This window comes from Diadema setosum, chromosome 13 (genome assembly GCF_964275005.1).
Source record: "Diadema setosum chromosome 13, eeDiaSeto1, whole genome shotgun sequence".
Classification (NCBI taxonomy): domain Eukaryota; kingdom Metazoa; phylum Echinodermata; class Echinoidea; order Diadematoida; family Diadematidae; genus Diadema; species Diadema setosum.
In genome coordinates, this window is record NC_092697.1 from 33,217,173 (window position 1) to 33,232,422 (window position 15,250).

A 15,250-nucleotide genomic window follows, 5' to 3' on the forward strand; every position below is an offset into this window, starting at 1 on the left:
CGGATATAATTGACTTGTCGGACATTTTATCCGACAAGTTCCTTCATGAAATGCCCCCCAGATCTTTATACATCTTTCAAAATGTGGATAATTATTTCGAATGTGAAAATAATGCCTATCATGTTCAATAAAACAATTATAGTAGGCCTACATATCGTGTACTGTATGAGTCGCATAATATACCAATGAGTAAAACTTGCACAAATTTCAAACATATACCTATGGACTGGGAAGTAATGCATGGAGTTCGCAGAGGGTTGAAAGCAAGTAAGGGCGATAAATAACTGGCCATCAGGTGACACTTATACCTTGAGGAAATGGTATATAAGCGATGGAAAATATTGCTTGTCAAAAAAGTAGTGGTACATGTATAGGCCTACGCTGAAGTACGTATTTATACTCCCTACGATATCACAATCTATTATACACTTGTAGTTCAAATATGAGGGTGCGTGAGTTCCGTACGAGGGTCCTACAACGGATATTTGGTTTTGCGTCTGCATATTACGTAACACCTGGAGCTCGAATCAGTAATATTCATGATCACGTCTGAGTGTGTTTCTAGCTTCACATATAGCGGGTCGCTTATCTTTCGCGGGACAATAGTCTCTACACTATTACATTGCACCTCAGAAGGAATTGAAAGGCTTTGACAGAGACTAAATAATACAATGTAGGCCGAGCAAGTCATTGGGTCTTGTTTGCGAAAGCTTATTTCCTGCGGGTCCAGGCAGCAACGTTTCTCACTAATAATGCTGGGGCATTAGTTACATGGAGGACGTCACGGCTCAGTCTTGTGCGTAAACGTACCTGAAAAGGTTTGCAGTGACTTAGTGGCAATGTGGTGCAGAAGAATAATGCGGATGGGGAAAAGCGCTGTGATTAGGACATTGTCCAGCCAGCGGCTGCCCGGTGTCCAACGTATCGACTTGAAGCACCATCATCAGCTGGTCGAGATGAACCGCATGCAGTCCTCAGAGACAGACAGAGCTACAGGGCCAGGCGGAAGATGCAGGTGTCGTTAGGTTAGCCACTCATCGGTAATCATCAACATCAGATTTCAACTTCGTAACCCACGCATCAATTCAAGAAGTGTTTGATCAAAGACTCGTCTTCAACTTGAACAAGTAAGACACTGTACTACACACACACATTTTAATTCTGAAGATGTGGTGGTGTGTTACGACAATTTTTTGTTATGATTTATGTACCCAGTAAAGACTCTTCTATACACACCGTTCTTCTTGAGGACCATGATATATCTCATCTAGCTGCCATTACCGTTTCGACAGAATTGTAAAGTACCAGCATTTCGATCTACACCTCAGTTGAAATGGCGGTTATGAGTTTACCATTGGGAGCGGTGATTAAAAAAAAAAAAAGGTTATCACAATGATGCATTAATATGCTTGTGTAGGTCACGTTTGCATCATGAAACATCGTACCATATAACGTAACATATAAAGAGATATCACTAATTTTCTCACTTGATTATAGCTGTATACGGTTTTTATAGAGAGACAATCACATAATTCTATTGCAAACATATAGTTCACATTTTGTATATCAACAATATTCAACCTTGATTAAAATGATTACAATTTTACAGCGGTTGTTTCCATCTCTAACTCACATTTTAGAAAGTACTATACTTTGAAGCACTAAAGCTTGGTGTTTGTTTCATAATTGTGCGCACTCGAGATGGACTTATACAATTTCTTAATTCGCCACCCGTGGTATATATAAATCCATATCAATACAAAGTGTACTCAGTATATCAAATCCGAAATGCAACGTTTTGCACGTCATATCTGAAACGTATCTGGAACGTGTTGCATAGCACAGTTGTTTGGATATAATATATGATATAATGAACCTCCCATTTCAAAGCGATATTGTTGCATTTGAGGAGCCAGTAATTGATGTGAGCTTGTTGAACTTTAGGGATTAACTATCGACACTGCTACGGATGGAGTATCAACGATGAATTTAAGGTCCATGCAGATGACATACGAATTAAGACACCAAAAGCTACAGGAAGAAAATAATATAACAATTTACGGGGAGAGATAAATTTAATGAGCGAGGAAATGTTTTTGTTCCGGGAATATGGAAAGGTTAATCTAATGTGTGTGTGTGTGTGTGTTTTTTTTTTAACATTTTTATTTTTGTTTATTTGCTTTTACAAATGTATAATAGGGCTACACATTCGCATCATATTCAGCATAATGCGGCATAATAGTGAAATAGAGTAGAATGGGTTTTATTATGTGGTAGGGGAGTGTACTATACGGTAAACAAACACGCACGTGTTTACAAACAAAACAAAACAAAGCAAAACTAAACAAACAAGTTGATAGTGATGTAATGAAACGTTTTTTATTCTGAGAAATAACAACAAACAGACAATAAATCATGTGCTGACTGTTCTTTTCATGTTGTACGTTAAATTATCATTAGCGTATGGGTTATTTATAATTATATTCGTTATTCATTTACCGAAAGTTAATTGATTAGAAAATGAAATGTAATATGATTCTGTTCATCCGGGAATGACAAGATGGTGTGTAATTATACTAACCAACCTTTGAATTACGTGTTTTTTTTTCATTGTCGGCTTAACGAAACTTCGAGATAATGTTTTTGGATTAAAAACAACATCAGCAGCAGCAGCAGCAGCAACAACAACAACAACAACAACAACAACAACAACAACAAAACACGAAAACTTCGGAATAGCGAACCTTCAGAATAATGAACTTTAACGATGACAAGCAGGAATCACCAATCTGGGAGAGTTGCTCGGTGTCTTATCTTTACAGTAATTTGATATAATTATGTGGACTTGTACGGCTTGTCAAGTTACGAGCGATATTTTATTTAACCATTAAAAGACTTTGTTAGCAAGATCATGAAATCGCAACATGAAAGGTTTTGGAATTAGGCGATGTTTATAATAACGTAGAGATGTAATAAAGACTTAGCTATAAATACTCATAAGGTAAATTTACCGAAGCGTATTTTTTTTCTCTTTTTTTTTTGTAATTTATGCGTTACCACCATTTATGGACATTGATTTTATCAAACTTTTCAAGATTCAGCACTTCGCAGAGGTTCTTTAGTGAAAGGCAGAAGTTTATAAATGTTTCCATACGGGGGGATATTTTATATGTGCATTTACATGGAATCGTGGAATCGTTAGCGGCTGAATTGTCATTTTAAAGCTTTTGCTTCCAAGATGGGGTTACTTCCACAGATTTAACTCTACTATGTCACAAATGGTTCTCATAACCAAAAGTTTGAATCACGTTAGTCTACTTGTTTCTTCATATACATCAAGATGTCGATTTTTTTAAGGCGCTTGCAAGGCAACCATATTATCATAATATGAATGTTTACGTATCGCATTTATATTTCAGAACACTAGCCTCCCTTTTCGGGCATTGTTCATTGAGTCACGTCACGAAGTATACACGCGTGTCAGTGGGCAGTGAACTTCGTTGAGAAGTAAGGACTCAAGAGTATCAACAACTCGAAAGGTACACCATCTTTTAATCTATGATTATGTACGTGCGATGTTAACTTCATTGCCTTCAACGCTGGTTGATTGTTAGCTTACAAAAGCTTGGTAAACTTTGTCGGCATAAACAACAGGAGATGACAGGCCTTTCAGCTACCCGACAGCCGCGGGTAATGTCTTTCATTTAGGAGCTTTCCCTGGTGCATTTTGTTCGCAAGACAAGTTCTAATCTTGTTTTCGGAGTTTTTTGCCTATTATACTCGTCATGGGTCGCGGAATGGGGGAGGGGGAGGTCCTAAAGGGGCTCATACTCACGCAAAAAAGGCGAAAAAGGAGAAGGAGGAGGAGGAGGAGGAGAAGAAGAAACAATTTGCTTCTGCTTGCTCAATCTGTATAGTCCAGGGTATATTTTGATGATGCACAGTGACACGTTTCGACAGCTCTCGACCATTATTTGCTTTTCATTGTTGCTGGAAACTCATGATAGAATTGTTATGACTATCACAAAGCTCTCTACGGGGCTGAATATTTAGGTTCCATTTTTTTCACTGTGAGGAAAGACAGGTTCTATTGTCAAAACTTGATCTTGTAGAACGCTTCTGTACACATTGCACTCACGTACACGGCTATGTTGCATGCAGCCACATACTAGGCATTGGCATATCATATACATGTGTAGATGAATGTATTATTGTGTGTGCAATTTGCTCGGGTGTCTTTTCCTATAAAATTTACTCGCATTTCTCGATGCGCGTTTCTTGGGGGTAACTGCACAACAGCAAGGTTTGTTTCGCTTTTCTTTTCAAATGATCTTCACAACACATCCACAGCGATTTTGATGGCTGTGGTATAAAGTTTTTCTCATGTTATAATTATTTCCTTGAAATGTTATCCTGAAGTTTGGAAAGCACTCGAAGTAAGGCCCTCTCTGCTTGAAGAGTGCAAAATCACATGAACCCCCATCCGTCTTGACGACTGGTGATGTCCTATGGTGTACCAAAAAAGTTCAGTTTTTGTAAAACTAAAACTGCTTTTGATTTGTATTGTACAACTGTTGTCGCTTTCTTATACGATTCCAAATGCCTGCGAAAGAAGCACATATTATTTAGCTTGTACCGTATAATTATTTTTTATCGATGGGAAATGACGTTAAAATACTGAAGCGTTGTACAAATAAGATATCTGCTGGAGGGCATTATGTTGGGAGAAACGTTGTCTTGTGTGAACAATCGCTGACAGTTTAACCTTCGCAAGCTCACTCAGCAAGGGGTTGCTCAGTTTGGAGCATGGGAAGCGGCTGAGGTAAAGAAAAATCTCTTGTCCGAGAAGAAAAAAGTACAGTTCGACCCCATGATCGACATATCGGCTGATTATATCATAGAATGAAATGAATAAAGCGGTAGAAGTTTCAGCAAAGTCGGACTAGAGTCAAGAACGTTATGTAACTGAGTTTTACATGTATTCGTCAACTTTTATTTTGGTCACATCGACATAATAATTAGAATTAGATTGAGTAATGATATTACTAATAAAAATTCAACTCTCACATTGTCTTATAAATGCACAAATACACTTAACCATGGTAACGAATACTCTCTTTGGTCAATACTTTCGTAACAGCTGCAATTCTTTCTCCTTTATGATATTATGTCAATAATGCTGCGAAACAAAAAACGCAAGCGATGTGAGGGACTGAATATTTTCTCCTTGTGTATCAATCTATGGAAAAACATAAGGATTGAAGATCATGCATCGATGGAAGACTTGGGAATTCTGGATGCACCAGCTTATCTCATTCATATTGTGATCGGTATAAAGTGTTATAGGGCCCACTGATATTGCAACTGATAGACAAATTGCCGTATATCGACGAAAAAGAGTAGGGTAATTGATATTGTTGTTGCCTGAGAACATGGAGCATGTCCATTTTACAAATTCTTATCTTTGTCCAGTGTCAACGATACTGCCATGCGTGTTCCACCTTTACTCTGCTTATTCAAGCCAACTTTTAATGACATGGACCTGCATCTCAAACGCCATTTTGCTCAAACTCTGTCAAACAGGTCGTGCCGACCTCAGGATCAGGTTCAGTCATGGCTGGTAAACCAGGCCTCGCCAAGCGGATCAGGACGTCGTGGGGCTGGGTAGTGACGGCTTCGACTTGCCTCGCCTTCTTCTTCAGCTTCGGGGTCATATTGTCTTTCAGTATTCTCCTCGTCAGTTTGCAGGAGGAGTTCAACTCTAGCGTTACGACAGTCGGTGGGTGCCTTTCCCTTTCTTTCACTTATTATTATTATTATTATTTTTAAAGATAATGACTCTGTAGCTGGAAGCATTATATAGCTTAGGGCTGTCCGTTCGTCTGTCCGTCCGAATCAATTTTGCTGTGGACGACGTAACATAACCGTTAAGCTGGTATCTCACTGAGCGGCGAACGTTTGCGAAGGTAGCGAATTTGTGATTCGCCAACTTTTCTGACGAATGTTTGCGAAAAATCAAGGTTCGCTTCTGCCATTAGCGACAGTTAGCGACTTTTAGCGATGTTTAGCGACAATTAGCAACACTTGAGCGAATATGTTTGCGAAAGTGTTTGCGAAACACAGGTGGCGACTATTAGCGACTGTTAGCAAATGTTAGCGACAATTTTGCAAATGTTAGCGACAGTTTTGCAAATATTAGCAACTGTTTGCAAATCCTTTGCGACAATTTGCGAATTTTCTGGGACCTAGAAGAGTACCAGGCGATTATGTATAGTCAGACCCATAAAACGAACGTACAAACTTCCACTGAATTCAGATCTCTTGTGACAACCGTTTAAGATGGATTTCCAGTATAGCGAAATAAATTTCTGCCAAGAAGAGGCTCAACGTGCTGCTATCCTTGAAGAGCTGCTTTGCCCGGCTGCTGCTACAGCTATCGTGCAGCTTAAGAAAAAGAAGATAAAGAAAAAAAGAAAGAAAGAAGAAAAGAAATACTGTTTGGGTCAGAGAGTGGTTGTTGCAGAGGGCAGACTTTGGTCAATATGAGAAGCTTCAGTGCAGCAATTACATGATGGAGATGTCAAAAGCTGGAACCTTGCCTGTTTCAGGAGCTTTTATATAGGAACCATATGGTTACTTGTTCGCTAGCAGTGGCGAATCAAATAAATATGTTAGCGACACCGTATTACGACCGTTTGCGAATTCTTACGACTGTTTTGCGAATGTTTGCAACTGTTAGCGAAAACACAAATTCGCAAAGCTTCGCAAAGAAATTTTGAACATGTTCAAAATTTCTTTGCGACAAGAAAAACTGTGTGCGACAATAAAAACCGTCTGAGAACTTTCTTGCAACTGTTAACGAACCTTTTGCAATCCTTCACGAACCCTGGCGAAATCCCAAATTCGTTACGTTCGCAAACGTTCGCCGCTCAGTGAGATACCCCCGTCAGAGGTATTCACATGAAACTTGTATATAAATGTGCGAGTGGACAAAGCCGAGTCAATCGCCTCTTGGCCACACATACTCAAGAGCAAAGGACAATTAAAGGTCAAGGTCATAACCGTCCAACAACACTTCCCCCCACATCTCTGCAATGCCTGCATACATTTTTGCGGAACTTAATAGTGCGTAGGTATACGTGTATCATAAGATGAAAATTCACTAAGAGAGTTTAAGGCCACTCCAGCCCTGCCCCAATCCAGTGTTGATGATAGCGTATGGCGTAAAGACATTGGATAAGTGAGCGAAAAGATATCCATCGTATGTGAAAACTTATCTGATTAAGTATAACTTTTTCTTGATGTAAGCATCGCATGATGATTCAATATTCTTGAATAAACAAGGCATTGTTAGAATGTTACACTTGATAGAAGAAAAAAAAAATGCAAAGGGAGCTCCATTTGAGCTGCTTTTGACCTTGATACAAAGGCTTTATGATAACACTATTGACATACGGCATGCGTGTCTAACCGTTAAGCATACTAACAGAGACAGCAGAGAAAAGGGATATAGAGTGCAGTGCATTCTAATTAGTGTCGAAGCATTATGAAATTGCTTCTATGATTTAAATATGATATGGGCAAGTAAGCCACCTTTACGTGTTCGAGCCTAGTTTGGTACTTGGGTGAAATCAAAGAACGAGGAATCAAGTATTAAATGTAGGCTGCATATTGTACATGTAACATGCCACCTCGAGTACAAACGCAGTCGTTAATATAATTTTTTGACGTCTAAATCGAGAAAACTGCGAAATGAGGTGATTTGGTTGAAAAATAAATGATTTGATATCTGTGCAACACTAGAATTTTATTCACTTTTAAATACTGACCCCTGTCCAAATTTGAAAATAACCATTTAGAAGCGTTTTGGAATGCGATTTTCTCTGTTTTTAGTACGAAGCATGAACCTATTTGTGTTCGCCAGCTTGTATCAACCGTAGATCAGCCCCTCCTGAGTGTATTCAAAATTCAAACTCATCATTTTAAAGTTGTGGTTGTCAGGTGGCAAGCTGGCTAACCTTTTATCTGTCAGTTTAACGAACAATAAAGATTATACATGTCATTAGGAAGGATTCGAAGCATTAACCATAATCCAAACACCCTCCCTCTTCTTTGCCGGAGTCCCCAACACTTCTGACAAGATGTTACAGCCCTGGTTCAAACAACACAGTGTTCAAAGTAGTGGACGTGACCTCTCACTCAATACACACACCCACATGTCATTGATAGCCCGACCACATGCCGTGCGAAGCGCAATACAGCGACTGGGCTGTGTAGTAAAGTCAAGGAGGTACTGGCCTCCTTCGTATAGTTACCCACATGTCGGCCTCCCATAGGCCTCCCAACACGACCAAGAGAGGATAAAAAAAAAATAAATCATAACTATCGTTGCCGAGGGACCTTCACAATACGGGCTGACGGCCACACTGACTGACGGACACACACAAACACACACAATTTCGTTCGTACTGCTGACCCTTTGTGTCGAACAGAATATTTCGTTACGAAATCAGTCATATCGTCGACGAAATAGATATTTCGTTACGAAATGTCATATCGTTACAAAATAATCATTTTGTCGACGAAATGACTGATTTCGTAACGAAATATTCCATGCGACACTTGGCGCTCCGTGGTCTTTGTCCATGGTTTAAACCATGGACAAGGTTGTAGCACCTTTGTGAGATCGGGCCTTTAAAGGACAAGTCCACCTTCATAGACATGTGGACTGAGTGAATGCAACAATATTAGTAGAACACATCAGTGAGGGTTTGAGGAAAATTAGACAACCCGTTCAAAAGTTATAAATGTTTGAAGTTTCTTCTCAGTTACCGCTGAATGTGAAGAATACTGCAGCTTGTGATATGTCAAATGTGTACAACGATATACTTTTTGTACGTTCTGTTGAAAGAAGTGAAAATAAAACCTTTGAATTGAATTGAAAAATATAAAGAAAACATAGGGAAAATTCAACATATTTTCACTTTTCTCGCAAAATAAAAGAACGCTTGACTTGCCTCTTTCAGAAGGCAAGGGAAATTATATTACCCTTAACATACGTCAGCGACAGGTCGAGGAAATGTGCACTTTTTACAAGAAATAAAAATTTGCAATATTCTCGTGATATTTGCCTTGTATCGTTGTACACATTCTCTTTATATTTTCCTTGTATCGTACGCATGCAATTGTGACATCATACACTGTAGTAGTCTTCTCATCCAGCAGTGACTGCAGAGACACTTTAAGAATTCATAACTTGTGAATAGATTGTCCGATTTTCCCCAAACTTTCACTAAATGTGCTCTAATAAAATTGCTGCATTCACTCATGCCATATATGCAAATGAAGTTGAACTTGTCCTTCAAGTTTTTGCTCTTTGAAGGCTTGTTCCTTCCAAGCTGGACTACTTCTGTTCAATTAGTAACTTATACCTGCGCATTTTGCAACGTAGTACACTGAACTCTTAACATTATGTCATTTTCTTTGAAACTGTATGAATTTTTTGACTTTAATTGGTGGATGTTTCAAGCTTTCTTTTCAATTCAGTTCAATTCAATTCAATTCAATTCAATTCAATTCAATTGATTTATATCCTTATAATGTAATACAAAGCAATATACATAACGCTTGCTTGAGTTCATAATAATATTATTTTAAAGAACTTTGAATCACATAAGTTTCAGCATAAAACATGGATACAATATTATGGTACTTGATGAGTCATGGGTTATGTTTTTACTGAAAAGTTGAAATATGTATATGTAACTCCAAATGTTTAAAAACAAATATTGGGTTTCCATATGTATGAGAATAGGTCCTAAATGAAGACGTGAATATGGTACGCAGGGCTGGAGTCAGGTGTTATTTTATGTTCTGTTTTGATATGACCAAGGGAGGTATAAGTTGTGGCAGTGTTCCTATATTATTTTATTGCGATATTCGTGAGTGGTAGAGTCTGTTTTAAGAACCTCCATTTGGTCAAAATTTTGGGGAAAAAGCATTGGAATTGGAAACATATTTGTGAAGGATCTAAGAAAACAGGGAAAAACAATAAGACAAAATAATAGATTAACCTCGCACCACTAACATGTTGATCTACAGATGAATGTATAGAAAACTTGGCTGAGAACAATCTACTGACAATGTAGTTTACCAGGTATGTTGACGTTATGGCGATACTTAAACAACAAAGTGCGCAAAATTTATTCAATTTTGACTGGCAACTACTGTCAATTTCACTCATGAAACTTTAGACCCATTTCCAGAACTAAACAACAACAACAACAACAACAACAAACAAACGGGAAGTTTCAGAAATAATCAACGAGTAGTCCCTTGTGTGTGCCTTTTCTTAATGCAGCTTGGATCGGATCGGCCCCATTTGGAATCGCCTCATTCGTCTCCATACCCGTCAACCTGCTCGTCGAGCGCCTCGGCTACCGCTGCGTAGTGACGTGCGGAGTCGCCGCCCTTGCAATAGGGCTATTCCTCACCTCACTCATGCCGAGCATCGCACCGATATTCTTCACCTACAGCCTGCTCTATGGGGTGGGCACCGGTTTTATAATGTTCGCCTCTTACGGACTTCTCCATGAGTACTTCCCACTGCGTCACCTCATGGCTGCCGTCACTCTGCCGATGGCCTCTTCCAATCTGGGTGAGACTTATGACCTATTATGGCGGGCGGGCACCCAAAAGATGCGGGTGCACGTCACGAGACCGACAACCGCGAGTCATACAGCTCACAAGTCATACAGCCCATGAGTTATACAGCTCACGAGTCATACAGCCCATAAGTTCGACACTAAGCTCACAAGGCCCACGAGACCGACACACTACGCCCCGTGTTGTATCTGTCGAACTCGTGGGCTGCTTTTACCTCGTGTCGAACTCGTGGGCTGTAGGCCCTATAATGACTCGTGGGTGTCGATCTCGTGGGATGACCCCAAAGATGCTAAATTTCTGATCTGTCAGCTTTGTTCCTCTACCACCCCACAATCGTTCTTGTTGGAGCACTCAGGATGAAGTGTCCGATTGTTCCGTATAAATTCATTCACCTTTTGCGCGTTTTGATATTTACTGATATTAAATGACAGCACACTAAGAAGAAAGACGATTCCCATAGCGCCCTGTCCTCCCATTTATCATTTCAAATTCTACTGAGTCGACCCACATTTTTCAGATTTATATTATATTGGATGGCTATGAATGGGATACCAGGGAATATTGCACGAGTTAGGGCCAATATTGCACGAATCGAAGATGAGTGCAATATTGGACTTAACGAGTGCAATATTCCCTGGTATTCCATGAATCAAGGCCATCCAATATAATTATTATCATCTATACAATCAAGTAGAGCAAGCATAAACTGCACAAAATTACCTGGCTTCTACTCGTCTTTGAAGTTGACTTGGCAGTCACATCCCAGCGCTGAAAAGGGGAAGCCCCTAAAACTGCGTACATGAAACAACAACTAGCAAGATGCTTGCGCTCTTGTGAATTGTAACAAAAACGAAGCGCACTAGTAGCAAGCGTTTGCTACTAGTGGTAAAGAGTCGGTGAAAGATGAGATGGTGCCATGATGGCTGAAATGGTGAGCAAGGTCCTCGTCGCGATCCAGCCCGTCATTATCCAGGCGGTAACTGAAGCGGTGAGAGTAGCTATGGAAGCGGCTATGGATCGCATAAAAGCAGCATTGCCGGCGCCCTCACCACCAAACGGCTCTAGTCACTCCGTTGCACTTGATGGTTTGGACCGACTTGAGCAGTATGGGCGACGGGAGAATATCCGCATCTTCAGCCTCGAGGAGTCAGCGAGGGAAGACACAACGGAGAAGGTGATACACCTTGCGGCTGACATTGGTGTCACTGTCAACAGGAGTGACATCAGTGTAAGCCATCGATTGCCTAAGTCTCGGAGGAGCAAGGGGCTCCGACCGGTCATCGTGAAGTTCGTCAGAAGGGAGACAAGACAGGAGATTATAAGAAAGAAGAAGGAATTAAGAAAGAAGGAGACACGGAAGGCCGTTTACGTGGAGGATCTAACTCCTCTGCGCAGTCGCATCTTACGCGCTGTGAAAGGAGACCCGGGCGTGAAGACTGCGTGGACGATCGATGGCAGAATTCATGCGTTGTTCAGCCATCACGGTAAAGAAGAGAAAGTGACCATCGACACTCCTGACCAGTTGAGCAAGCTGGGATAGAAGCCTGATAAGATCAAGGACGTCACCGGCTACTAGGAATGCGGAGGTGACACTGTGGAGCAAAAACGTAGGTTCAACTCACTAACTAATCAATTTTGTAGGACCCAACTAAATATTTTGAGCATAAATGTGTGCGGGCTACATTCGAAACTTGAACTTGGTATTTTACCAGAATGTATTAAAGATTTTGACATTGCTTGTTTTAGTGAAACTAAAACGGACTGTGTGGATGAAGAGTTAATTCCTTGTGGATATAAAGTGTATAGCAAAGAGAATAATGATAGGAAACTACGGCATGGGGGTATCCATGGATTGTGTATTGTGGCGAAGGAAAATTACGACGTACAAATATTAACTGATTCAAACTCAAAAAATATGTTTTATGGGTCAAAGTAGTGATTTCTTCTAAAGTGTCTCTAATTTTAGGAGCAGTTTACATACCCAATGAAAAATCGAAGTACTATGAATAGGATATGTTTGAAGGTGTTGCATCCTCTATTGCTGATATCAAGGGTAAATTTGATCATCCTATGTGCTTAATTGGAGATTTTAATGATAGAACTGGTAATTTGGATGATTTCGTAGATGAAGGTTATGGCGGTATCAATACTGATTTCACGCAAAGTTCAGAAACTCCAACTGTTGGTACACTACCTGTTAGGCAGAATGTGGATTCTCAAGTCAATTTGAATGGAAGAAAGTTGTTAGAATTATGTAGAGCGTTCAATTTATCAATTTTAAATGGGCGCTTTGGTGGCGAATCAGGTGTGTATACCTGTGATAATTCAAGTACTACTTTAGATTATTGCTTGATATCTAGTGATTCGTTTGACACTGTAAAGAAGTTTGAAGTGGACTGTTTTGATGATACACTATCTAATAAACATAACGCACTACATGTTTACTTTGAGTTTGATTTCGATGAAATTAATGATGAAACTACATGTACACATGGAGCGTGAAATGCAGTCCAAGGGTCGACAAAGATTGTGTGGGATCAGGCAAAATGTTCTGATTTCAGAAGTGAAATTAACGAGAGCAACGTAATAGATGACATCTCCGCGAGAATGGACTCTGTTGAATTGAGTAATGCCAACCAAACCGTGATAGATGATTTGTTCGTTTCATTACAATCTATATACTTTACGGCAGCCTCAAACACAAATATGGTTAGAAGGTCTGTAACAAAGACTAAAGGTAATTTAGCAAAATCTTTATATAGCAATTTAGCAAAATCTTCAGATAATAAACCATGGTTTGATGAAGATTGTAAGAAACTTAGGAAGATATTTATCAAATTGAAAAAGAAATGTGACGTAATGGATTCAATCGTGATGTAATGGATGAGTTTGAAAATGTCAGAAGATTATACAAGAAAACCTTGAAGAAAGCACAATACACGTTCTTTAAGGACACTCATGAAAAATTACGTACGTTGAAGTCTGAAAATCCAAAGGAGTATTGGAATATACATCCCTCCAGAAAAACGAAATCAGAGAAGTGTTCAATTTACATTGGAACTTTCCAGAAACATTTTAAAAGTTTAAATGACATTAATGATGGTATGCTGAGATCAACACCGACGAGTTTTGTGAATACTTGTAATACAGCACATATCCCTCTTACCATGCATATTGAACATGATTATAATGACCGAATATCTGAAGAAGAGGTGACTGCTCATATAAAGCAATTGAAAAATGATAAGGCACCTGGTTTTGATTTGATATTAAATGAATTTTTAAAAAACAGCAATGCGTCTTTAGTGAATGTAATAACCAAATTATTTAATTTAGTTTTAGATAGCGGAATAATTCCAACGGATTGGACGATTGGTATTATACGCCCTACTACGGTTCTGTTAATGACCCTGATAATTATCGTGGAATATCTTTATTAAGTTGCATTGGCAAATTATTTACTTCAATAATTAATGATAGATTGACAGATTTTCTCGATGACAATGATGCCATTGGGGAAGAACAAGCAGGATTCAGAGAGACTTATTCAACTGTTGATCATATATTTGTGTTGCACTCAATTATTGACTTGTATTTATCACAGAGAAAAAGATTATACTGCGCGTTTATAGATTATAAGAAAGCTTTTGACTCTGTCGATAGAACATTGCTATGGAACAAAGTTGCTAGATGTAACATACAGGGAAAAGTTTTTGATGTAATCCGAAATATGTATAAAAATCTAAAGTCATGTGTTCTCAACAATTCAGAGCGTTCTGACTTTTTTCATTGTAATATTGGAGTGAGGCAAGGAGAAAATCTCCTTTGCTATTTGCATTGTATATAAATGATTTTCAAGATTATGTAAGTTCCGCATAATTATAATGGTGTTGATTTTTTGCCTAATAATTTGTTGACCGTATTACATGATAAAGGAATAGATGTATTTCTAAGACTCTTCTCATTGATGTATGCTGATGATACTTTAATCCTAGCAACTAGTAAGAACGAATTGCAATCTGCACTCAATGCTGTAAGTGATTACTGCAAATTATGGTTACTACAAGTTAATGTTAGTAAAACAAAGGTAATGGATTTCTCAAGAGGAAAAGTTAGAAAATTCAAGCCCTTTATGTTTAATGAGAATGTTTTAGAAGTTGTAGATGAGTATACGTACCTTGGAGTGGTGTTTAATTATAAAAATGATTTTAAAAAGGCCCAAACTAAACAAGTTGATAAAGCGAAACGAGCAATGTATAGTCTAATGGTTAAGTCTCGAAAGATGCGGCTTCCAATAGATATTCAATTAGAATTGTTTGACGGGCTTGTTGTACCCATTCTTATTTATGGTAGTGAAGTTTGGGGATATGAGAATTTAGTACTTATAGAGAGTCTACATTATCAATACTGCAAACATTTACTGAGACTAACAAAAAATGCTATGAATAGCATGCCTCTGGGAGAACTAGGAAGGCTTGAAATAGCCTGTACTGTTAAAGAAAGAATGCTTAATTTTTGGTTAAAGATTATTACTGGAAAAGAAAGAGAATATTCATCTATTGTATGTAATATCATATCACTTTTG

General features: G+C 38.8%; 1 protein-coding gene across 1 annotated transcript; it reads left to right on the forward strand.

Moving 5' to 3' along the window:
• The first annotated feature begins 1,108 nt into the window (after window positions 1-1,108).
• LOC140236601 (monocarboxylate transporter 9-like) lies at window positions 1,109-11,104 on the forward strand. Its single transcript, XM_072316524.1, has 5 exons — window positions 1,109-1,127; window positions 3,420-3,539; window positions 5,584-5,779; window positions 10,361-10,657; window positions 11,097-11,104. The coding sequence occupies exons 3-5, from the start codon at window positions 5,614-5,616 to the stop codon at window positions 11,102-11,104; spliced, it is 471 nt and encodes a 156-aa protein (XP_072172625.1). The 5' UTR covers window positions 1,109-1,127; window positions 3,420-3,539; window positions 5,584-5,613.
• Window positions 11,105-15,250: the final 4,146 nt, after the last annotated feature.